At 43.0% G+C, this 27,116-nt stretch overlaps 2 protein-coding genes across 4 annotated transcripts in view; one reads left to right on the forward strand and one right to left on the reverse strand.

Moving 5' to 3' along the window:
- Nucleotides 1–3,834: 3,834 nt before the first annotated feature.
- The window catches only part of LOC124805029 (GPI mannosyltransferase 2), a 256,187-nt gene continuing 232,905 nt past the window's right edge, over nucleotides 3,835–27,116 (forward strand). Inside the window, exon 1 of one of the 2 annotated variants that reach the window (XM_047265441.1) lies at nucleotides 3,835–3,928. The gene's annotated coding sequence lies outside the window, so the exon portion shown is untranslated. Of the gene's footprint in view, nucleotides 3,929–23,692; nucleotides 25,013–27,116 lie in introns of those variants that run through there. The other variant, XM_047265442.1, reaches the window with a different exon arrangement.
- LOC124805028 (dual oxidase 2-like) overlaps nucleotides 7,680–27,116 on the reverse strand; it is a 250,335-nt gene continuing 230,898 nt past the window's right edge. For both annotated transcript variants that reach the window (XM_047265439.1, XM_047265440.1), the window contains exons 31-32: nucleotides 24,856–24,984; nucleotides 7,680–7,910 (exon numbers count right to left, since the gene is read on the reverse strand). In XM_047265439.1, the coding sequence (XP_047121395.1) occupies nucleotides 7,782–7,910; nucleotides 24,856–24,984 (258 nt within the window). In that variant the 3' untranslated portion in view covers nucleotides 7,680–7,781. The remainder of the gene's footprint in view (nucleotides 7,911–24,855; nucleotides 24,985–27,116) is intronic.

Here is a 27,116-nt window from a genome sequence, read left to right on the forward strand (position 1 = left end):
AGAACAGATATTGTTGTTTCCACTTTTGTATTTTTTGCTTCATCAATGTCTTTCATTTCAATTTCTAATAGTTTGTGGCTACATGTACCCATCTTTGTTTTAGTTCAGAATCAGGCTCCTCACTCGTTGTGCTTTTAAGTTGTCACAGTATGAATATTATTCATCCTCTGTTTTCATTTACACCTTTCTTGAATTTTTAGGCTTCTTCTTCTTGGTTTTCCTATCTCAAGACTTACGTTCTTCTTTACAGTAATATGATCAAGGACTTTGTGTCTAATACTTGACACCGTCTTCAGTCATGATCATAATAATTTTATCGTCATAATAACATAAATTACAATAAACTTTTGAATTACCATAAAATATGTAAAATGTCCTAATTTAATAATAATCATAATTATTTCTTTACATCTGTATTTAGTACTTTGCTTTAATGTTCTGTCATCGCAATGTCTTCTCTCAGGTCTTTCGATTTTTCCAAACAATATTTGTTTCATTACAAATGTAGCGTATTTATGTTTTTACTAGCATTAGCAAATTAGCTAATATTTGATTAATCTGTATTGCCATTCTATTTTCCCTTTTGGTGAAATAATGTAAATGGTAAATTCGTTTTACACTTCCCTGCCAGCAGTGGCCAGTTATACTGTATGTATCTGGGTGTCCTAATGGTACATTTGTCATTGCAGCATTTTCATTTTCGACACTGAAATTTTCGTACTGATAGTGAACACACAAAACTTCTGCATTTTAGCAGGAGTAAATGCACTAGAACCAGTCTCTCTCACTAACGAAAAATTGGGAAGCCTCCATTAAATGTGAGATAACGTTTGAGAAGAAAAATAATGTACAGTAAGAGTAATATACTTACAGTACAATAAATGGAGTAGTTCACACAATGATTTGTATGCAGTAACAATAAACATGAGTCCACAGAAAACCATCTAACAAATTCAGCTTGTGTTTCATATGAAGCAAAAACCAATTTGAAATCATTCTGCCCCAACCAATATTGTGTTGTGAATGCGAGCAAAAATTAAGCAGAGTATGTGCAACATATTTAGAATGCAATTCAAACAGTGCAATACACAGAAGAAGATCGTATTCAGGAATCATATACGGTGGAACCACCTTATATGTCACGTAATGTCAGATGACTATCAGGTATTAACAAGCGCTATGGTAAAATTATCTCCACTGGATAATTGAAACCTTCAGTATTACATTTTAGAAACAAATTATTTTACGGTCGAAAAGCGACTATGGTGCCATTCACGAAATTTTACATGTCTCTGCAACGCAGCTACGAAAAGCCAATCCTAGTTCTTGATTGAAATTTCTCGAATTATTTTGTGAGTTCACAAAAACGTTTCGAAATACGCACTTTACCATCAGACTAAGAGGCCCACCCATAAGTATAAATGAAAAATATTGTCATCTACTACTCGAATTTCCCGAAGCAATGGTATGGATTTTCATGCCATATTTTCCAGTATTCGAAGTTCACTGTGAGGCCACTCTGAGCGTTACTGTCATTTTCTGTTTCGGTACCATAATGACAGAACATTCAAAGCCCTTGTTTCGATGCAGAAACAGAGACTGACAGTAGCACTCCAAGTGGTGTGGTAGTGACCTTCCAGTTCGAGAAAATATAGCACCATAATTTGCATTCTTTGTTTGTAAAATACAAGCACTAGATGATAATATTTTTCATTTGTACTTAATTTGTGTGTTTGGTGCTAAATTATTTTTCTCTTCAAAACCCAGTATTGCAATTACAACTGTGTGGCTGTTACAAAGTGGAAATTATGGTTCTGCTTATGACTTTCTTGTGTGTATTGCACTGTTTGAAATATAGTGTCACTATGTTGCTTGTATTTTGCTTACATTTTACTCTCATCCATAGTATTGGGCTATTGTGCAGTGTAACTCATTTCATATTTATTTTCGTTTCATATGAAACAAAAACTGTTTATATATATATATATATATATATATATATATATATGTGTGTGTGTGTGTGTGTGTGTGTGTGTGTGCGTGTGTGTGTGTGTGTGTGTGTGTGTGTGTGTGTTACTGCTCAAACTGCTGGACTTAAATGCACTGTAAGTACATCGCTCGTATTCTATGCTATTTTTGTTATCATCCATTTTTTACTCTCACATTTAAGGGAGGGCACCAATATTTACATTGTCTTCTGTTAAAATGTTTTTAGCATTTGAAATTAAGAATGCTTACTACACATCCATAGACTGGAAGCCAGTGTGAAATGCATGGCACTAAGTAGAAAGAAGCAACACCATTCAAAATAGAATTACACACTCATTCCATGACAAGATGTAATGATTCTGAATAGCAGTACTATCAAAATCTGCTAATTTGGAGCTCTCCATTAACTGTGAGAAATTTATGGAAAACAGATGCAAACAAAACTTATGTTGAAACGAGCAATATACTTAAAATGTATTAACTTTTTTTGCGTGTGAAGTGGGCATACACAATGCAGTAGCTTATATACTTGGATACTGGAGACCACATTTGTACAAAAATGACATTTATTGGACTCAAATTGTAGGTACCTTACAGGGATAGCTTTCAACTAGAGATAACTTAATTCCTTTGACATATTTGGAATTCATCTTGTATGTTTTAGGCATACTTACATATTTTAATAAATTTTTTCATAGTGAAGTCGCTGACCCTCAGAAACAGAAGTCAGAAGTAGAAAAAAATCCTAAAAGGTCTGTGTTCTGACTTCATTAATTGTGACATTATTAAGACAACTCCAATTTTTCTGTCAGACCATAAAAATCGAAGGCACTTCTTTGGGTTAAATAAGATGTACTTGAGTATCGTTGAACAGGAAACATTTGATGGACTCAAAGCCAACACTGAAGTACAGCAACAGGACATAAATATGGTATTTATAATCTGTGGAACAAATATTAATGTAATGTAACAAAAACACACATGGAATCATTTACCCCATGCAATATTGCGACCGAGCGAGGTGGCGCAGTGGTTAGCACACTGGACTCGCATTCGGGAGGACGACGGTTCAATCCCGTCTCCAGCCATCCTGATTTAGGTTTTCCGTGATTTCCCTAAAACGTTTCAGGCTAATGCCGGGATGGTTCCTTTGAAAGGGCACGGCCGATTTCCTTCCCAATCCTTCCCTAACCCGAGCTCGCGCTCCGTCTCTAATGACCTCGTTGTAGACGGGACGTTAAACACTAACCATTACCACCACCAATATTGCGAGTTTGAGAAGAACGCAATCAGAATACAAGCAACATATCTATTATGCATTTCAAAGTGTACAGTACACACGAGAAGCCATGATCAGAAGCACAATGGTATGAAACCATCTTCTGTTAACTATGAAACGGAAACAAAAACATTAGACTAAAAATCAACCGATAGGAAAGCGCGATAATGTGTTGATTTTCTTGCAGTGCTCTAAGTGGCCGGTCAGGAGGCAAAGTCGTCTTACTGGATAGGAATTCTGTCCTTTCACATCTTAAAATTTTGGTACTTTGTGGTAGTATCTTTGAACCGTTTAGTTCCCGTCGCACTTTCGTACATTATTTACCAGCCTTAAATACTATTCTCAGCAAGAAGAAGGTTTTAGTTCGATAAAATATATTGTGTTTTCTTCTTATTGTAAAAATGAAACGGTGTCTTCACGCAGTCACTGTGTCACGGCGTAAAATTTAGACAAAATAATATGATGACGTAGTTTTTGGCGGTCTGGAGCGCTTTGATGCTTTTGTTGACATATCGATAGGCTGGAATTGATATTGAATTGTAATCGCATCACGCTTTTGGTTGCATCTTTGCTGATAATACTGCCAGTGACTTTGATTCGGCGGCATTGTGCGAATTTTGACAGTCCGGTTGGGTTTTCTTCTGATTGTTGTATGTGGAGGTAAGTGTTGGACAATGGTCTTTCATCGGAAGTATGATAATATAAAAGTCTGGCTGGGTATGTACGTTCCTTGATGACATTTTGGAATACTGTCACAGTACAAAACATTTTCTGGGAAATAAATTTCGAGTGTTCAACACAGTTGAAGCAAGTATCTCATGTGGATGTCTTCTTTATGTATTTAACAATGGATTCTTAGTTGACAATCAGTCACAGTGTTGCAAACATTCGATTTAGGATACACCTTTATTCTATGTTCCTTGGGATACACGTTACTGAATGGATAAGTTGTGTATTGTATCTTTCGTCATTCGCTAACAATATCTTATCTATAGGCGGCCAATCATGGCTACGTAAAATTATCTTACAGTGTCTGCAGTTAGTTGCCTTTTACCTCCTCTCGTAAGAAAAGTAGTTTTGAAATCGCTATGGTTTCTGCGTTGGAGTTCCTGCTTTGGAATAACTGTACAGTACTATGATTTTAGATGTGGAAACCAAGCAAGGCGCCGCAGTGGTTAGCATACAGGACTCGCATTCGGGAGGTCGACGATTCAAACCCGCGTCCGGCTATCCTGACTGAGGTTTCCCGGGATTTCCCTACACCGTTTCAGGAAAATGCCGACAACAGAAGGGTGCGGTCGATTTACTTCCCCATCCTTCTATAATCCGATGGGACTGATTATCTCGCTTTTTATTCCACTCTCCCGAACCAACCTAAATATTGAATTAAGTGTGATGTGCAATAAGTACACAAAACGTGTAAGAAATACTGGCTACAAGTGTGATGCAGCTGTACAAGGATTACAAAGATTTAGGGGAGGTTGTTTCCACTACGTAACTTAAACCGATAAAGGGAAATGTTTGTGAAGCGATTAACTTGTTAGACAATATACCATTAACAATTCGCTATAGTTTCTTATTGGCATATATATTTAAAAGTTGCTTACGGTGTCTACTTTTGCCGTTACTATGTAACTTGATTCTTTCCATATCAGTTGAGCCTTTTTGTCATGATTTTTTGGAACACTTAGTGTGACTGAGTGAGCCATGTTACTGGGACTGAAACTGGACAGCTTGTTCAATATGAAGTTGTAGATGAATGGACCTGGAAGTAGGCTTATCGTCGTGATATTGGACCTCCATGTGTGACAGTGAGGTATTTTACTGGGACTGCAACTGGACAACTTATTCAGTATAAAACTGTAGATGAACTTACCTGTAACTTGATTGAAATTGTTGGAATAGGCATCCGTTTCACAAACATTGTTTCTTAAATATAATGAACCTTTTATGATAATATTATGGGGTATGTACCTTACAGTGTGCAAACTGTGTAGGCCTAATACTTTATCGGTAATAAAGCCCTCACAGTTAAATAAGAGCTTTTAACAACTGTCATCACTGTTTCTCTGTAGTCTCATAACGTTGACAATGGTGTGAGAGCAGAAGTATAAATATGCATCTAAAAGGTCTGAATTTATGTATAAGTTGTTTCTTCTTGACAGATACTTGTATACAGATAAGAGGTCTTGAATAGAAGAAATCAGTTATATAATTTTACTTTTAATTTATACAACTCAGTACATTGGTGGCTGATTTACAGTCACATTGTTTATTGTAAATATGAACTAAAGACATATTTTATCTACCGTACGTGCTGTAGCAGTATGTATTTATGAAGAATGACTCCTCAGTGGGCAATAAAGTATTTGCAATTTATTTTCCTTTTTTTTTCACTGCCTGTTGGATTCAGTAGGCACCACTGTTTCACAGTGTTGAGCACTGGTATGAAATGCGTCTCAAACAAAATATTAAAGTATCTTATCTGGCACTGGACTCAGTAAGTTGTGGACAGCCTGTATAATACTGCATTTGAGCACATGTAACTCCTATGAGATCATGTTATAGAATGCACCTACTTCATTCAGGTCTCTTAATTGACTTTTTCTGACAAAAAAGCCTTATATAACTTGACATGGCGAAAGCAAAGAGTGAAAAATCTGGGATGGACTGTAACAATTTTTTGAAAAGGGTAGTTGTTACTCACCGTGGAGTGGAGATGCCGAGTCGCAGATAGTCAGGTGTGTGTGCGCGCGCCCACACAACAGGGACAAGATGAAAAGAGGCTATGGCGGCCTGATACAGTCTGGAAGTTAGATGGTGGAGCGGGGTAGAGTGGAGTGGAAGTGGAAAAGGAGAGAAGGAAATAGACTAGGTGTGTTGGTGGAATAGAGGGAAATGTCCTACCCACTATCCTTCCCACCTCTCTCACAGTCGTATTTTGCTGCCCACCGAACCTACACAATATATTTGTCCATTCCCAGACAACCCCTAAACCCAACCAGTTGCCTTGGCGCTTATATCCTTGTAATAGATCTAGATGCAAGACCTATCACATATATCCTCCCAAGACCACCCATTCCAGTCTGGCCACAAACCTCACCTATCCCACCAAAAGCAGGGTTGCCTATGGAACCAGTCATGTGATCTACAAGCCAAGCTGCAATCACCATGCTGCATTCTTAATGGGCATGACAACCAGCATCGACAAATTGTGTGCTCTGTTGCTGAACATTCCGCACAGCACAATGTTCTTCATTTTGATGCCTACTCGACGGCCTGTGCCATCTAGATCCTTCCCACCAACACCAGCTTTTCTGAATTGTGGAGTTGGAACTATCCCTGCAATATATCCTACATTCCTGTAACCCTACTGCCTCAACCTTCGTTAGTCATTGTGATTACCCATCAGCCTCTTCCCTGTCCCCATTCCAGCACTACACAGCCCTGAAACTACCTGAGCTTAAACAGCTTGCAAGTAAAGTTTGAGTGCTTCCTTATACCTCTTGCTTTGCAATAAAACTGTGGTAGTTATTAATGAACTACTCCTGTTACATGGATAGAAACTGAGCAATATTTGCATTTAACTTTGTTTTCCGTAGCAATATGCATTTAGCTTTATTTTCTATCAACTTGGGTAGATCTTCTCTATAATTACAATGAAACACGATCATAGGAATTGTGAACAAAGCTGAATTTTCTGATTTGTTATCTTTAGTTCTGAATAGTAAACATATATAATTTCAGTGTTTCATTACTCTTTTTAAAAACTAGTCAACTGCTTGAATAAAAGACAATTATTTTTATAACATGTTTTTTGCTTCGAAAATTATAGGAACTGAGTCTCTTATCAGACGACATTTAAGTCAAACAGCTTGACAAACAACATACATTTTACTTCTCTAAATAGTTCTGGAAGACAGCTATATGATTTTAGTGCAGATTATATTTTGTAGCATTATATTCAATGGCTTCATTAACAAACAGATTTGCAATATTTTATGTTGCACTATGGAACCAGCATCTTGTAAATCTATGAATAGACATTTCTGAATTTGTCACAAGGGTATAAGAACAGATTAATTTTTATTGTTAAATGTGATTTGTTGTATAATATGTGATCACTGCCTGGAAACTTCTATTTAAAACTTACATGGTTGATTATTGCTATATGTTATGAATTGAAATCTGACGTTCTTTCTAGATTATTCTTTTCTTCTTTTATGTACCTTTTCCTTCTTTTATTATGTCTGATGGCAGTTGCTAGTTTTATTTTATGATGACTGTTTTCATCTGTAACACGGAGGTACAACATACTTGTAAGCGCTTTGACCACTCGTGCACTTCTGTGTTACAAGGCTTCTTAAGTTGTGGTGATTGTTGTCAGATACAATTAAAAAAAAAAGACCACTTAAAATCACAGTGACAATTATATTTCAAAAAATTACTAATTTAGGCTTGCAGCTGTACTGCACAATGTTTTGATACTCAGAGAAACTGTTCCTCTTAACTTCTAGAAATTCTTGAAATAATGTTGGAAGATGGGCCCATGTATCGTCTCTTTATTGATTTTGGCACATACTTTGTCGATGCTTTGTGTCATTGGTTGTGGTCCGCAGCTAAAAACTCCTATTTTCCGCACCTGGAAAACAGGTTGCAAACAGTAATAAACATAAAGGTCAAATGGAGGGTAATAAGTAGAAAATCAAACTTAAATGACACACACACACACACACACACACACACACACACACACACACACACACACACACACAGGGTGGAGAAAAATTGTCACCGAAGTTTAACCCTGGATAGCTGATACCAGTAGTAGCCAGAATTACTAATGTTGTGTAGGTCAACAACGAGCAATTTTTAAACTATAGAAGCTTGGTGCTCAGATTGGCTGCGGGATTGCGCTGTTGGCGGATGCTCCGGACAACGCATGACTGTGATTGCTTGAATGTCGGAGATCGTGATGTATCCAAGGCGACCCGCATGCTTGGTGGTAGCGTGCCAGCCTTCCACTCTGGGGACGAATCCGCCAGGTTCCCCGACACACCCATTGTAGTTTAATGATAATACGTATCGGGAACAAAAAAAACTTTTATAAAAGCCTAGCAAACGTGGCACATTTGCACCTCTTTATGTGATGCGAAGATGAGTAGCCTCTCTCTAAAAGCGCATAAAAATTCAACTACTGAATATACTGGCCTGAAACTTGGTATATAACCATCAAAGATCACATAGAACCTTCACACCAAATTTCATTAGATTTGAAGATGGTAGAGTGGGGACCCCTGGTCCCCTTGACGTGGAGTGACCCTTGTACATGAGAAAAGTGAGAGGGTGATGGCTAAAAATAGATCGGCCAGGAAATGAAAGATATAGAAAACTTTAAGGAAGTGAAGAAAATAATAGTCACCGTGAAGAAATGCTGAGACCAAAGAGATTACAGTAAATAAATGCCAGGTGGCTGGCGAGAGCCAAGGTCGTATTGTAGTGCCAGAGTTCAGAAAAAACTGGTGTCTGGGGGAAGAATCCAGATGGCACGTGTGTGAAACAGGCGCTGTGGTCATGAAGTGTCATGTTGTAGAGCATGCTGTGCAACTGTTGCCAGTATACACCCTCTGCCTGTGCCCATTCATCCTAACGGATAACTCTAACTCTCCCTCAAAGGGAGAGCAACCTGTGAAATAACACCTCACATATCAGCTGTTAAAACACCATTCGGCCTTTTACATTGGCATGAATACCTGCGATCATTTAGGATGAATGGGATTTGGCAGAGTGTGTATGCCGGCAACAAAAAATAATACTCTGTTGCAGAGCATGCTCTACAACATGAGTCAGTGCCTGTTTCACCAAACGAGCCATCTGGATTCTCCCCCATGACACCAGTTCCTCAGACTCTGGCTGCTGTGACATGTCCTTGGTTCTCACCACCCAGCTGGCCTTAATTTACCGTAATTTCTTCGGTCTAACATATCTCCACAGTAGCTATTCCTTTCTTCACTGTTTTAGTTTTCGTCTTTCATTTTCTGTCCTGTCTGTTTTTCGTCACTGCTGTCCCACCTCAGTCAAATAATGCGCTAAGCTTTCTTCTCTTATTAACTCGTGCACGATGTTTTGCAGTAATTTCTGTCTTTCATATTACCGTATCTTTCACGTTTAGGTTCTCAGGTTTTCAAATCTCATCCGGTGCAGTCATCAAAACTCAGTCTTTCTTAAACGTTCCATCCGGCAAGTCTCATCTGACACTGTGTTCTGGACAACTCTTCTGAACTCTACTCATTTTCCAAAACCTCACCAGTCCTTTTCCTTTATCCCTCTTTCTTCCCCTTCAGCCAAAAGAAGGAGCTATTGGCTCTGAAAGCTTGCAATCTTTAATACTTTTTATATGTGTGTTCTCATGCCACAGCTTGGGAGTAGATTGTCTACTTATCTAATTTCAGTTTGATAAAACGGTTTGTGTGTGTGTGTGTGTGTGTGTGTGTGTGTGTGTGTGTGAGATCAGTAACAATAAAATGGTGGAAAATCCAGGATGGAATAATGACAATATTAGGAAAAGGATAGATTTTAGATTGCTATTTAACATATAATGGAGATGTTGAGCCGCAGACAGGCACAACAGAGAGACTGCTAAAGAAGTAAGCTTTCGGGCAAAAGGTCTTCTTCTAAATTGCGCGCGCGCGCAGCTGCCTGCCCTCCTATATAAAAGATACCAATTATATTCTCTGACTCTCCACAGTCCCTGTTCCTTTATCACAAGGTGGCCTGCTAATCACTATTGATACCATATCCCTCTACAATAACATATAACATCCCTAATGCTCATGGCCTTGCTGCATTGAACACTACCTTCCCCAATGCCTGATAAATTCCAGTCTTACAATCTCCTTCCTGGTCACCATCATCAACTATATCCTCACCCATAATTATTTCTCCTATCAAGGCACCACCTATAAACTAATCCAGGGAACAGTCGTGGTCACCCCTGTGGCGGCTTCCTATGCTGACTTTTTCATGGCCATCTAGAGGAATTGTTCCTAACCACCTGGAATCCTAAACCCATCACCTAGTTCAGATTAATTGATGACATCTTAGTGATCAGGATTGAGGGTGGATACACCCTATCCATATTCCTCCAGAACCTCACCTTCTCCCCCATTTGCTTCATCTGCTCCTCCTCAACAACTGAGCCACCTACATCAATGTTGACCTCCACCTCATCAGTTCCTCCATCCATATGAAAACCTACCAACCACCAGCAATACTTCCTCTTCGACAGTTACCACCCATTCCATTCCAAGAAGTCCCTTCCATACAACCTAGCTGCTCCTGGCCATCGCATCTGTAGTGATGAGCAGTACCTCTGAAAATACACCTAGTATCTCATTGAGGCCTTCACAGTCAGAAATTACCCTCCCAACCTTTTACAGGAACAGATCTCCTGTGCCTTATCTCTCCAGTCACCCACCACGTCCCAAAGTCCCAGCATCCAGTCACAGAAAAGTATTCCTCTCATGACTCTGTACCACCGATGACTGGAGCAACTAAATCACATTCTCCGCCAGGGTTTTGACTACTTCTTATCGTGTGCTGAAATGAGGAATGTCGTACCCACTATCCTTCTCATCCCTCCCACATTGGTATTTCGCCGGCCGCTCCAAACTCCTTGCTTCATGGCTCATATCCTTGTAATAGACCTAGATGCAAGGCCTGTCCCATACATCCTCCCATGACCATCTATTCCAGTCCAACCACAAACATCACCTATCCCACCAAAGGCGGGGCTACTGGGAATCGCTGTGCTGCATTCTATGTTGGTGTGACAACCTACAAGCTGTCTGTCCTGAATGGTCCTGACAAACTGTGGCCAAGAAACAACTGGAAGACCCAGTTGATGAGCACGCTACCCAACACCTTCTTTATTTCAGTGGCTGCTTCACAGCCTATGCCACCTGGATCATTCCTAGCAACACTGGCTTTTCTGAATTGCATGGGTGGGAACTCTCCCTACAATATATCCTATGTCCCTCTAACCCTTCTGCCCATAACCTTTGTTAGTCACTGTCCTTCAACCACCTGTCAACCCTCCGCCACCCCACCCGGGGGGGGGGGGGGGGGGGGGGGCCACCACTGGCGAGCATGGGCTTGGCTATCACGGGGCCCCATCCTTTGCAATGCTACTTCCCTTTCCCTGCTGCATATCTGTCCACCTGCTGTTCTTTTCCCCTCACTTTGGGACTGAGTTGTATGCCTTCTTCGGGAAATCGAAGTTTGTCATAAAACTGTGTGGGAATTCGTCCTGGCGACCAATGTCTTTTTTCCTGGCCTCCCATTTCTTACCCTTGCTCCGCATTAGTGATTAAGTTCTCTCTTTTTCCTTTTTTTCATCATCTTCCTCCCTATGCGTTTGACAAGTAAAAGGTGACTGTGTAATGTGAAATTCCCAGCACTGGGTTGACGAGTAGGGCTTGTATGTACCCTCTGGTAAAGGCAAGGCCCAGGGAGGGGTGATTGCCTGAGTTGGTACCTTCCTCAATGCTGATTTATCCCTCTGTCTGAAGCCCAGGAGGTGTGACCTGAGTCGTGGACAGTTACCTAAAGCAAGCACCCCCCCCCCCCCCCCCCCACCCCGTCCACCCTTCCCTCCTGATGGCCCCCCCCCCCCCCCCCAGCAGGAAGGAGTGTGCCATCGAAGAAGCTGGCAATCATGAGGGATTTCTCCGTGATGAGTTCCTCATATCGAAAACGTAATTGGGTTGAGATTAAAGAATTGACACTTCTCCCAGCTGCACTCCAATACCTCGTGGTGTCACCCACGGGAGGTGGTTACAATCTCACGACAGTTAATCCAGTTGTTATTCAAAGGGTGTAAATGCCATCGCTGGTCCTGTGAAGTCCTGCTCTCGGTTGTGTAATGGGACCTTGCTTTTGGAGACGGATAGTGCTTCTCAAGCACAGAAACTGCTTCATGCGACACTTTTCCACCGCTATCATGTTGAAGTAGAGGCTCACCTCACTCTGAATTTCTCCCATTGAGTCCTATACTCTCGGCTGCTTGATGACATGACCAAGGCTGAAATAATAGCCTATCTCACTGACGAGGGAGTGACCGCAGTTCACTGCGTCACAAAAAGGGTTGATTAAGAGTTACTGCCAACCCATACTCTATTTCTCACATTTGACTGTGTGGCACTTCCATCAAATATTAAGGCTAGCTACAAAGCTATTACTGTCAGACCATACATCCCGAATTCCATGTCTTGTTATAAATATTAGCACTAGAACCACGCCTGTGAATCTTGTGAAAGTGCAGCCAAATGCGACACCTGCAGCACGGACGCTCATGAAGGTGTCTCTCCACCTCCAGCCAATCACTGTTTCAATTGTGAGGGTGATAATGCTGCTTCCTTCCCTGACTGTCCAGTCTACCTCAATGAGAGAGCCGTTCAGGAGATCCGGGCGAAGGAAAAGCATTGCTCGGAAAATGTTGGCTAGCCAAAAACCTTGTACACCACCCTCTGACAATTATAGTACAGTTCTAGTTACACTTTAACCTATGAAGGACATGGCCACGCCAACTTGCGACTTCCAGTTTAATGCCACGGTCGTGGAATCGTCCAGCTCCAAGGTCAAATATAGCTTTACCTGTTATAGCTTTACCTGTTGTGTGTGCACACCATACAAACCAACCTTCACCTGTGCCAGTGAAATCACATGCCTCGCAAACAGAAGCACAGGAATCCCAAAAGGAGTACTCCTGTACTTGCTTCCTGTGCACGTCTACCCAGCCAGTGTTGGGTGTGCACCCAACAAACACCAAAGTTCTAAGCAGGCAAACAAAGGCAAGTGATCTTTCCCTTCCCTAAGTCAGTGTTCTTCAACAGTGTCACCATGTGATACCGTCAACTGGCCAACCTCCATTTCACGGGACGCACTGTCAACAACCAGTCTGCTGGCCAACTGAACTTGCGTACCGACACCTCTGTTGAACTAATGGACCAGGACCCTCCAACCTCTGAACCTAGTTGTTGTGCATGTTCGAATTCTGGCATTCGGCAGGCACCATGGTTACTGCCCCCCTTATTTGATCCATCTCCTGTCCATCATTGGATATAGTTATTCTCCAATGGAACATTTACAGAATCAGAGCCAGTAGAGTTAAATTACAGCTCCTCTTGCGACCATACCGTCCAGTTGGTTTTTGCCTCCATGAAACAAAATTATGCCCTAACAATTGCTTTCACCCCCCACACTTCAGTTCGTTTTCTTCTTCCTCCTTAGGCGAAAATTCCGGCTCATGGGGGAGTTGTGTTGTTTATTTGAGACAATGTGTGTGGTCACACTGTTTGCTTGCTCACCCAGCTTCAAGCTGTTGCTGTTCATCTTTCCCTTCGTGGTTTCACCTTCTCTTTTGCAACATATACTCACCCTTGTCTTCTGCTGTCACCAGGGCAGACATTTTGCAGTTTATTGCTCAGCTTCCTCCCTCCTTTTTGCTGCTTGGCGACTTCAATGTCCACCATCCCCTTTAGGGCTCTCCATGCCCCTGTCCGAGAGGCTCTCTCCTAGTAGATATCTTCAACCAGGTCAATCTAATCTGTTTGAACATGGTTACTCCCACATTTCTTTCTTATTGCGCACACTCCTTTGCATCAGAACTCCCAGCAGTGGCCACCGTGCCAGACAGCCATTGCTGTGGCTGGGTGGCACCCGTGAGGAGAGCCCCTTATCGGAGTGGGTGGTATCAGGGCGGACGCTAAACAAATGAAACGCATACGGGTCCAGAACTCTGGCTGTTCTTCTACGGCCATCTCTTTGAATGGAAATGGTTCTTTTAGTGCTGCTTCTTCTGCCCCTTCGGCCTTCCCTTCCATGGCCACCCCCTGGGAGGACGGTCAGGCTTGCTGGCTAGGGGCGAAACCTTTCCTCCGTTATCTGGTCTGTACGAGAACTGATGGAGATCTTTCACCAATACCAAACTTTCATTTTTTGTGAACTCATTGATGACAAGTTTGGTGAAGTGGACGCTCGGGGCAAGATGCGGTCAGGTTCGTTGTTGATCAAAACTGCTTCAGCTGCCCAGTCTGCGACCCTTCATGCCTGTGACCATCTTGGCACAATTCCTATGTCCATTATCCCCCACCAGTCTTTGAATATGGTTCAAGGTGTAATTTTTCACAGGGACCTCATCCTTCAAACTGATGAGGAACTTAGGGACAATATAGGACAGTGGGGTGTTCATTTTGTTCGGCGTGTTCAGAAGGGCCCAAAGGACAATCACATTGATACTGGTGCCTTTATCCTGGCCTTTGAAGGGGATACCCTCCCTGAGAAGGTCAAGATTATGGTTTATCGATGTGATGTGAAGCTGTACATCCAACCACCTATGAGATGTTTTAAGTGCTTGCGTTTTGGACACACGTCTTCCCACTGTTCACAGACCCCTCTCTGTGGTGTCTGTGGACGTCCACTCCGTGTGTGTGTGTGTGTGTGTGTGTGTGTGTGTGTGTGTGTGTGTGTTTTAATTGCACGGCAATCATTCTCCACGTTCACCGGATTGCCGCACTTATAAGAATGAAAAGAAGATAGGGCAGTATAAGTCCCTTGATCGTCTAACCTACACTGAGGCTCGTAAGAAGTATGCACATCTTCATCCTGTGCCAATGACGTCTAGCCATGCTTTGATTACATCTTCACCCCTTCCTCCCCCTTCCTTACTTCAGTCCCAAACCCTCTCCTCCCCCTCTCCCCTGCGGTTCCCACACCCTCCCCTCCGGGCACCACTCCCTGTCCCCTGCCAGAGAAATGTCCCACTTCTTTGGTGTCTGCCGATCAAGGGCGCCCCTCCCGGGACCACCCTTCCCGGCACCTTCCAGGTCAAAGGTCTGTTGCCACACTATGGCCACGAGAGCCACGGTCTGTGGGCCCCCAGGTCACCCGCTCTCTTTCTGTTCCAGATCTTGCTGCAGCTGGCTCCTTTATGCCACTCAGCCCTTCTCGATCTCTAACAGAAAAGAAGAAGAAACATAAGTCCCAGGACAAGGAGCCTCTGGTGTCACCAGAGGTCCCGTCCTCACCTTCGCAATCTGATTCTGACCTGCTGTTCATGGATGTTCCCCCCTCCTTGTCGTTGATGGATGGTGACCCTGCGGCATGAGTGGCTTTAGCCAGTTCACGCTCCATTTGAATCATCGTTCTGTGGTTATCCAATGGAATTATAATGGATATTACCGTCACCTTCCGGAATCCCTTATTTCATTTTACTCAGCAGCCTGTGTGGTTCTACAGGAATCTCATTTTACTGGTTTTCACTCACCGATCCTCCGTGGATTCTGTGCTTTCTGTCGAAATTGGGTTGGCCCTCTGTGGGCCTCTGATGGCGTTTGTACGTTGGTCCGTATGGACGTTGCTAGCATGTGGATTCCTCTTCAAACTACATTGGAAGCGGTTGCTGTTCAGGTCCACTTGGACTCTGGGATCACAGTTCGCAATCTTTATCTCCCTCCTGACAGGACTGTGTGTTAATAGATTGTTTTCTTCAAGGTAATTCTTTTGCTTAATGAGCCACCCCCACTTTGTGGTTGTGGAGCCTTCCAGTCAGTAGCCCACATTTTGGTGGAATGCCCCCTTCTTTTGGCTCTGGGTACTAAGTACAGACTTCCCCGCACTACCTTTAATATTGACAGGCGATTCCCAGATGGTTATACTGGTTCTCAGTTTCCTCCGTGAAAGTGGTTTTTATTTACAGTTCTAAGGTTTTTAATCTCCCGTTGCAGTAGGGGCAGGGCAGTTAGGGTTGGGGTGTCTCCCACTGTAAGCTGTGTTTGAAGATTCCTGACTCCCCTCCCTGGCCAAGATCATCTTTTCTCTCCCTTTTACTGTGTTTTTATCGCTTTTTAGATTTCGTTAGTCTCCTTTTACAATACGCACTTGAACATTCTAGTGGGTGAATGCATTTGAATAGCAGGTGGTCTTGCCTGTACTGCGTCAGAGGTGGGATATTTCCTGCCTCCAGCATAGCCTTGGGGTTGCCCACTAGCTGACTTCCCTTGTTTTGTTTTCACCATTGACAACACGACTGCACTTTTACGTTTTTTAACCTTTTACCTTTTATCGCTATGACTCTTCTCAGATGTAAATCCGTCTGAATGGACCACCTTTGAAACAAGGGTCTGATGACCTTGCTGTTTGGTCCCTTCAACCCCAATCAACCAACCAACCAATCAACCAACCTACCTCCCTCCCTCTACTGCTCACTGGCCATTTTGATGAACACCATTTCCCCTGCATTGATGACCAGATAGAATACCTTACAAATGCTATCCTTAGGCCACATGTTTGGTAACAGGTGTCTGGGTAACGCTTTATTCCCAACCGCAGGTTGACAGGTAGAATTTGCGTGTACCCCCTGGTAGGGGTGATTGCCCAGCTGCTACCTTCCCAAATTGCTGATTGGTCCCTCTTGTCAGCTGTTCGGGAGGTGTGACCTGAGGTGTGAACAATCGCCTAAGATGGTTGCACCCCTTGCTGAAGGGGGCCCCCAGTTAAAAGGAGTGTACCTTCGGAAACGCTGGGGGATTTTCTCGCAATGAGCCAATTTTCTTCACAGTCAGTGGCTACAAAAAATTAGTGGAATGAGGCTAATGATTCGAAGACTCTTCCAACTGCACCAAGGTTCCTCGTGGTTTCCCATACTGAAGTGCTCAGGCCTTTGCAACAGTAAATCCGCTTATTGTGTAGAAAAGTGTTAATATCAGTTGCTGGCGCTGTGAAATCCTGCTCTCGTTTACGCAGTGGTACTTTGCTTTTGGGAACTACTTCTGATTCTCAAGCGCAACAACTGCTTGCAACTTCCCTCCTATTCTGTTCGTGTTGAGGCCAGTCAAATGCTGAATTCTTTCCACTATGTTATTACTCTAGGCTGCTCGACAGTCTGACCGAGGCAAAAATCCGACCGTACCTCTCTGATTGGAGTGTCATTGCCATTCATCAGGTGATGAGAGGTAGACGCCTCCTTAGTGCCCACACGCACTCTCTTTTTATCACCTTTGATAGAGTTGTGCTTCCATCCGTGATCCAAGCAGGCTATGAGGTTATCACAGTCAGGCTGTGCATTCAGAACTCGATTCACTGCTACCAGTTTCATCATTTCATCCACACTCGAGTGTCTTGTCAACACCCAGCCAAATGTGTAACCTGTGGTAGGGTGATGTCTGCCTCCTGTTCCCTATTGTATAAACTGCAATGGCGACCGTGCCGCCTTCTCTCGAGATTGTCCCGAGTATCTCAATGAGCGGTCTGCCCAGGAAATCCGGGTAAAGGAAAAGTACCTTACCCCGTTGTTCACAAGTTATTGGCTAGTCGCAAACCCTGCATTCTACCGTCTTGCACTTACAGTACCGTTCTTGCTTCTCTCTCTCTCTGAGGAGGACATGTTCATGCAGACATGCGACCTCATATTCGGCTCTGAGGTTGTAAAATTGCCCAGTGCCATGGTAGCATTGCCATCTCCTCGTCCAGCTGTGCAAAAAGCCATCAAGTTCTCGCCTCACGGGCGAAGTCACCAGCTACATAACCGGCAGGCCAAAAAGGACAGAAGGAATACTCCCGTGAAGACTTTCTATGTCCCACCTGCTAACCAACACAATATTCTTTCTCTGTTTCCCAAAAAGACTCGAAGAAGTCAAACAAAGGAAAACGATCTTCTCCTTCACGGACTCGAAGATCCTCTTCAATATTGTCACCACGTGATATCCATGCATGGCTGACCTCGGTGTCGCTGGTGTGCACCACCAATCTGTTTTCTGCGTTGGACTGTGCAGGCCGACTGCAGAAGAAAGTTGATGCTTCTGTGGACCTAATGAAGCACATTCCTCCTGCCTCAGTGCCATGTGGCAGCTAGTCTTTGCTGGCTGATATTTGGCAGCTGCCGAGGTGACACCCCTTCATTTTTTTTCTTTTTTTTCATCTTCATCATGATTCTCCTCCAATGGAACTTTCATGGCCTTTGATCCCACAAAGAGGATTTACAGCTGCTTTTAGAATCGCAGCATCCACTTGTTCTCTGCCTTCAGCAAACAAAATTGCGTCGTCATGACCACTTTGGGCTTTCAAATTTCGTCCCAGTCCGTTTTGACCTTCCCCCTGACGTTTGCATTCCATCTGATGGGGGGAGTCTTTTGAAGCTTTCCCAGAATCTGCCAGAGAGGTGCCCTCTTGACTGACCTTATTAATCAACTTATCCTCTTCTGCTTTAACACAGGAGCACCAACGTTCCTTTCAGACTCCTGACACACCTATTCCCATTTTGATTTGTGCACTGACCAGGTTGCCCATCATCTCGAGTGGTCTGTTCTCTCTGAGACGTACTTGAGCAACCGTTTCCTGTGAGCTATCTGTTTGCTGACTCCTACCCTACCTTCGTGCACAGCCAGATAGCAGCTAACGCTGACTGGAGGCTTTACTCCTCCCTGGCGACCTTCAACCGCTGCACAACATTCCATTCCTTGCACTTTCTCGTTACCATGCCGTGTCCACGCCCCTTGGTGGACTGTGACATGCCGCGATGCTGTTTGCGTGTGGAGACGTGTTCTCTGTATTTTTAACAATCATCCTGCAATGGCATACTGTATTCATTACGAACAGAAGCATGCTCAGTGTTGTCACATTCTTTGGGATAACAAGAAAGCTAGATGGATTTCATTCACTAGTTCTTTAACAGTTCCACTCCCTCTTTATGTCTTGTTGGCCAATCTCTGACAGCTCTCTGGGACCAAGATCCATTCTCCAATTTCCAGCCTGAAAGTAGCAGACGATGTCATCGTGGACCCTACTGCTATCTCCAACACCCTGGGCTGCCATTTTACAGAGATTTCGAGCTCCTCCCACTATCACCCTGCCTTCCTCCATCGAAAATGAACAGAGGAGGCTCGGACAATACCCTTCTCTTACCAGAATCGTGAGTGCTACAATGCCGCTTTTACTATGAGGAGCTAGATCTAGCTCTCACTTCATCCTGATCCTCTGCCTCAGGGCCATGTGCTGTTCACATTCAGATGTTGTAGCACCTTTCTCTTGCAGGCAAGCACTTTCTGCTTAATATGTATAACCACATCTGGTCAGAGGGCACATTTGCCAAATGCTGACATGAATCCACAGTCATACTCGTACCTAAGCCCAGTAAGGACAAACAGCTGCCTTCTAGCTACCAACCATTTCTCTCACCAGCCGTGTTTGCAAGGCGATGGAACATATGATTCGTGCCCGGCTGGTGGCTCGAGTCTCGCAATTTACTAACCACTGCACCGTGTGGATTTCGAGCGTGCCATTCTGCAGTTGACCATCTCGTCACTCTGTCCACCCGTGTCATGAATGGTTTTCAGTGGAAATGCCAGACAGTGGCAGTGTTTTTCGATTTGGAGAAAGTCTAGGACACATACTGGAGGACTGGTATCCTTTGTACTCTCTACAAGTGGAGTTTCCATTGCTGTCTGCACTGTTTCCTTCAGGAATTTTTAAAGACAGAGTTTTCACAGTACGTGTGTGTTGTGCCTTGTCGGACAGCTTTATCCAGGAAAATCGTGGGCCTCAGGGTTCCGTTCTGGGCGTCATCCTCTTTGCTATTGCCATTATCCCTATAATGGCCTGTCTCCCACTGGGCATTTCCGCCTCCCTTTTCGTTGTCAATTTTGCCATCTATTGCAGTTCTCCATGTACCTGTATCATTGACTGGCGTCTTCAGCAGTGTCTCAATCGTCTTTACTCATGGAGCCTTGACAGTGGCTTTTATTTTTCCACTGACAAAATCATTTGTATTAATTTCTGGTGGTGCAATTGGTTTTTTCCATTGTCCTTACATCTTAAGCCTGTTGTGCTCTTTCATTCGTTGAAACTTATGAAATTCCTGGGGCTCATGCTTAATAGGAAACTTTCTTGGTCCTCCCTTTTCTTACCTAGCAGCCCACTGTTTGCGATCCGTCAATGTCCTGCGTGTCCTCAATGGTACTTCCTGGGCTGCAGATCGAACCACCCTCCTCCGTTTGTACCGGTTCCTTGTCCATTCGAAATTAGACTACAGGTGTTTTATTAATTCATCTGCACGTCTGTTCCTCTTACGCTGTCTCAGTACTATCCACCATCGTGGCATCTATTTGGCCACTGGCACCTTTTACACTATGCCGGTTGAGAGTCTGTATGGAGAAGCTGCTGAACTACTGCTGTCCTACTGCCGTGACTTTCTCCTCAGCAGATATGCAAGCCTTTTGTCTGCCACGTGTGGCCACCCATCCTATGCCTTCTTCTTGGATGGCTCCTTTGATCACCAATATGGGGCACTTCCCTTTTCTCTGTTCGTTTGCTTTCTGTTCTTAATCTGGCAGCTTAACTTCATGTTCCTTGCAACTTTCCCGGTTGGTGTGAACCCTTCACCACCTTGGCTTCGTGAGGCGGCCTGTGTTCACCTTGGCCTTCATTCGTTTCCTGAGGACAACCATGGAACTTCGAGATAGCAACTCTGTATACACTGATGGCTCTCGGACTGACCGTGGTGTCGGGTGTGCCTTCGTCATTGGCGGCGACGTTTTTCAGTATTGGCTTCTGGAACATTACTCAGTATTTACAGCAGAGCTCTTCTCCCTGCATCGGGCCACGCAGTACGTGCGGCAACACAGGCTTTTCGATTGCGTAATCTGGTCACTCTCTCAGCGCTGTATGAACCTCTATGTGCTGCACACCATCCATCCCATAGTGCAACAGGTTCAGGAAAGCTTGTCACTTGCTCACTCTTAATGGAACCGCTGTGATGTTTTTGTTGGTTCCTGGTCACGTCAGTTAGGCAGGAAATGAGGATGCTGTCGCTGCTGCCAGGGCTGCAGTCCTCATACCTCAGCCTGATAGTTCTTACATTCCCTCCGTAATCTCTGTGTTACCGTCTGTCAGGAGGTGGTGTCACTTTATCATCACCACTGGCCCTCTCTTCATGGGAATGAGCTCCAGATTATTAAGCCTCTCTCAGCAGCTTGGATGACCACCTCTCGCTTTGAGGAGGTAATTTTGACTAGGTTGTGTATTGGGTACTGCCTTTTTAGCCATCACCATTGGTTAAGTGGTGCTCCCCCACCACTTTGTGCACATTGCGCTCAACTTTTAACTATCTGCCATTTCTTGACGAAATGCCCTTTTTTTTTTTTTTTTTTTTTTAAGTGAACGACACACAGGCTGTTGACCGCTTTTTACTTTTTATCCATCAGAGCAATATGGCAAAGGCCATTTAATTTTTACCTCTGGACCTGTTTCTCTGTGACATATTTTATTGACCTTTCTCCACGTCCCTGTTTTTAGTTGTCTTATCTTCTGTTGATTGGGATTGATGAGTAGTCTTTTTTAACTCCTCTCTTTGCCTTCGTGTTTTACAGTTTTGACATGGACATGCATGACCCTAGTTGTTTTTGCGCCCTAAAACAAAAACAAAACAAAAAACATCTATGATGCTTTGAAAAACTTTCCCTAAAGAAGTCCTTGCCCTTAACTGTTCCTCTTTTAAAGGTGCTTGATTGCATTTTTGCCTTTCTTGCCTCAGGTTTTTATATATTACTTCTTTTGTCTTGCATTATGATATTGGCACTTATGAACTCAGCAGTTTTGTACCCTAAAGCACCAAGCCCCCCCCCCCCATATATATATATATATATATATATATATATATATATATATATATAAAAAAACAAAGATGATGTGACTTACCAAATGAAAGTGCTGGCAGGTCGACAGACACACAAACATACACACAAAAAAATATTCAAGCTTTCGCAACAAACTGTTGCCTCATCAGGAAAGAAGGAAGGAGAGGGAAAGACGAAAGGATGTGGGTTTTAAGGGAGAGGGTAAGGAGTCATTCCAATCCCGGGAGCGGAAAGACTTACCTTAGGGGGAAAAAAGGACGGGTATACACTCGCGCGCGCGCGCCCACACACACACACACACACACACACACACACACACACACACACACACACACACACACACATATATATATATATATATATATATGAATATAATAGAGGGAAACATTCCACGTGGGAAAAATATATCTAAAAAGAAAGATGATGAAACTTACCAAACAAAAGCGCTGGCAGGTCGATAGACACACAAATAAAACACAAACATACACACAAAATTCTAGCTTTCGCAACCAATGGTTGCTTCGTCAGGAAAGAGGGAAGGAGAAGGAAAGACAAAAGGATATGGGTTTTAAGGGAGAGGGTAAGGAGTCATTCCAATCCCGGGAGCGGAAAGACTTACCTTACCGCTCCCGGGATTGGAATGACTCCTTACCCTCTCCCTTAAAACCCATATCCTTTTGTCTTTCCTTCTCCTTCCCTCTTTCCTGACGAGGCAACCATTGGTTGCGAAAGCTAGAATTTTGTGTGTATGTTTGTGTTTTATTTGTGTGTCTATCGACCTGCCAGCGCTTTTGTTTGGTAAGTTTCATCATCTTTCTTTTTATATATATATATATATATATATATATATATATATATATATATATATATATATATATATATATATATATAAAAATCCTTCCCACCTCTGTCTAACCTCCTGACTGCACCTAGCTGCCCTACCTTCTCTCCATCTCGTCCCTGTGTGCTCCCACAGGCAGCATCTTACTTTTCCCCACCCATGCCCTGCTATCCCATTACACCCCAGCCTCCCCCTCAACTCCCCCCCCCCCACCCCCACCCCACCCTGATTGCTTCTCCCATCATGCGCTGTTGCTCACAGTCTGGCCTCGACAGCCAGAGACGAGGTCATGTATGTATGAGTTGCGTTTGTGTAAATGTGTGTGCGTATTTTGTGTAGTTCAGAAGCAGTTTGTGTAGTTCAGAAGAAGGCCTTCTGGCCAAAAGCTTACTTGCTAAGTAGCCTTTTTGTTGTGCCTGTCTGAGACTCAACGTATCCACTATATGGTGAATAGCAATCTACTCTTTTCATAATATTGTCATTATGTATAAGAAAGGGTAGGTGATGCATATCATGCGACAGTAAGTATGACTTACACTGCAATAATACAGCACTGTCCACAGAGTTATGCAGAAGGCCATGCTGGCGGTAGTGTAATCTATTGGAAGTGTTGGGCCTCTGTGGAGGAGTCTGACAAAGTGAGTCTTACAACTCCCTTTCTTCCTTTATCATATTCTTATTCTTTTATTCTTCTCTTTCTTTAGAAAATGTGAACTCTGTCTATACTGGTATACAATCCCTAAAGGGAAATGATGCAACTGAACCAAATCCTGGAATTTCTATTAGATGCAAGTATGGTAAAAATTCAAATGATAAGCAAATGCCTGCAGCCAATCTAACTCCACAAATTGTGTGTTTTCATTCTTGCAGAACCAGTCAGCGAGGCTTAGTGACATGGGAAGTGGGTAAGCTTGTCAACACCTCAAACGCATCGCAGGTTCAGTAGCATTGATGGACGGGACACTCTGTGCACCTGCATTCAAGTGCAGTTAACACGGGTAGCAGCAGTTTACCAGTTATAAATCCACAAAGCTGATGAAAGTATGGGCACTAAGGATTGCTACTGATACTCCACTCGCCAATCACTCCCACTTAAAGCTAGGCAATTCCCAGGCAATTGGGTACTGGCTTGTCCTCGGACTGACTCTTCTGTTCGGGTGTATGGAATACTAGCATTGCTAGGAGTCGTTGCTGTAATGACAACACCCACTGAAACAAAAAAGGAATATAAACATGGAGCATCTGCACAATAATGCAAGGCTTTCCTGATACCTGTGAAAACTTTCAAGATCCATGCAAGTATCTGTTATTCACTTCAAAACAGCCAAGCCAAATTATTGCTATCACAGCCTTGCAAGAAAACCAGGCAGCCAGAGTGTTCAATTCAGGAGGAAAATCACAAATTTTGTGGAAGGGAAAGGATGTTTTCAGTTCCAGACAACATGGTGTGGGCTTTGCTATTTGTATTGATCTACTACACACCACAGAAATCCCGATAAGGATCTCTAAATACATTGTGGCTTTATACTTGTCAACTAGCAGTGGACCAATAACACTAGTAGCTGTGCAAACCCCGATGATGGCCTTGTCTGTGGACTTACAAGATCACTTTTATGAACATCTCAATATGAGTGCACCCTCAGGATTGTGTGCATTCTAGGTGACTTCAGTGCTCATATCTGATGTGATTCAGCCACTTGACAAGACTGCAAAGGCATACATGAAAATGACGATTTAAGTGAGAATGGTTTAAGACTGCTTGAATTCTGTGTTATGTGCCAGCTGTGTATATCAGGGACACACAATTGAAAGCCACGACCAAGCACAAGGCTTCCTGGATGCACGTACACTTCAAATATTTGCATAGGCTAGATCTTATTTTAGCCAAGATGAAAGATACCTGCCATTTTCTCCACATGCTTCCATTTATAGTGCCTATTGACACTGATCATATACTGACAGTGACAAAAGTGTTTTTTGTGGCAGTAGAAGTTATAAGACTAAAGCATCATTTTTTGTGCATATTATTTTAATGATAAATAGATTAAAGATTTTACCTTTTGGTTCAAGGCCTGCAGTGACCTGAAGAAAACTGGAAAATCTGGTCTGCCAAAGTGGGTGACTGCTTGTAGACCAGTGAACAGTGAGTGGTTGCATATTCGCTGGAAGTGCCTTTCGCAGATGTACTGCAAATAAGAGAATTCCAGAGCAAATGTAAATGTACAGATAGTTTATTCCTGGTAGCTAAATTTTAATACAGTTTCTGTCATTTCTGAATGCTATTTGACTCAGTTTCTGTCCCTGGATGTTCCTTTAGGACTAGTTGATGTTATCTATGGCACAGTTATGTGCACATGTATGTATGATCTGAAATGAAAGTGTTTCCATGAAAACTGAGTACTATTTTTTATTTGTTAGTTCCACTGACAAAGTTCCACACTTTTTTTTACAGTGTTCATGATGTGTCTTTAATGTTGAACAAAAATGTTTTGATGTTTGTTGAGATACAGATGGTATATCTGGTGAGGGAAGGAGGAACTGCAGTTACTTTCAGTTGTAAAAGCCACACTGTGTGTGATACCAAGGTACATGTCCCATAGACTTTGTAAGTTGCTATCACCAGGGTGGTACTTACTTGTACTTACACAGTATGTTGTTGTCTTCAGTCCTAAGACTGGTTTGATGCAGCTCTCAAAGCTACTCTATCCTGTGCAAGCCTCTTCATCTCCAAGTAACCACTGCAGTCTACTACATCCTTCTGAATCTACTTATTGTATAAATCTCTTGGTCCCCCTCTACAGTTTTTACTCTCCACACTTCCCTCCAGTACTAAATGGGTGATTCCTTGATGTCTCAGGATGAGTCCTGTCAACCAGTCCCTTCTTTTGATCAAGTTGTACCACAAATTTATTGTCTCCCATATTCTATTTAGTACCTCCTCATTAGTTATGTGATATACCCATCTAATCTTCAACATTTTGCTGTAGCACCAAGTTTCAAAAGCTTTTGTTCTCTTCTTGTCCAAACAGTTTGTCATCCATGTTTCACTTCTGTACATGGCTACACTCAAGAAATATACTTTCATAAAATACCTCCTAACGCTTAAATCGATACTCAATGTTAACAAATTTTTCTTCTTGAGAAACACTTCGTGTTATTGTCAGTTTACATGTTATATCATCTGTACTTCAACCATCGTCAGTTATTTTGGTGCCCAAATAGCAATACTCATCTACCACTTCAATTGGCTCACTTCCTAATCTAATCCTCTCAGCATCTACTGATTTAATTTGACCACATTCCATTATATTTATTTTGCTTTTGTTGATGTTCATCATATGTGCATGCTCCTTTTAAGACCCTGTCCATTCTGTTAAACTGCTCTCCCAAGTACTTTACTGCCTCTGACAGAATTGCAATGTCATCGCAAACCTCAGTTTTTATTTCTTCTTACTGGAATTTAATTCCCAAATTTTTCTTTGCTTTCCTTTACTATTTGCTCAGTGTACAGACTGAATAACATACGGTATAGGCTACAACTGTGCCTCACACCCTTCCCAACTACTACTCCCCTTTCAGGCCCCTTGACTCTTAACTGCATTCTTGTGTCTGTACAAGATGTGAACAGCCTTTTACTCATTGTACAATGGTGATTCAATAAGTAATGCCCATTATTCTTTTTTGCAGAACGTATTTATTGTTAAGGCTCAGAATTTGGTGACAATATACATCAACATGTCTTGCCCATGTCCTATTTTTCTACATAGTCTCCACCACTTTCTATGACCATACACCAATGTTGTGGAAGAGCATGTATTCCCTGCTGGTAAAAGCTTTTGTCCTGTAGGCGTAGCAGTGTTTTCACCGTATGACTGACACTCTCGCACTTCGAATGCTGACCGACAACTGTAGAGCCAATTGTCGAGTTGTGATGTGCTGGCCAGCATGAATAATGGCATCTGCACGATTCAGCATGTCTGAAACAGTGGCTGTGACAGGACGTCCAGAGTGTGGCTAATCATGGAGCTCTGTTTCTGTATTTCCTGAGGCTGTAACTTTACCCATCGCCCAACTATACTCCTATCAACTGCAGCATTCCCATACACTGCCCACAAGAATTCAATAACAGCACACTGCTTGTAACATGAGTCGAGTTATCAGTTCCACCAGAGCCTCCCGTACCTTGTGCCCCTACTTGAGCTGCCTCTTACCCCCCCCCCCCCCCCCCCCTCTCTCTCTCTCTCTCTCTCTCTCTCTCTCTCTCTCTCTCTCTCTCTCTGCTTCTGAGATAAACAGTGCTGTCAGAGGTTTGTTAAAT

Source organism: Schistocerca piceifrons, chromosome 7 (assembly GCF_021461385.2).
Source record: "Schistocerca piceifrons isolate TAMUIC-IGC-003096 chromosome 7, iqSchPice1.1, whole genome shotgun sequence".
In the NCBI taxonomy this organism is placed as follows: domain Eukaryota; kingdom Metazoa; phylum Arthropoda; class Insecta; order Orthoptera; family Acrididae; genus Schistocerca; species Schistocerca piceifrons.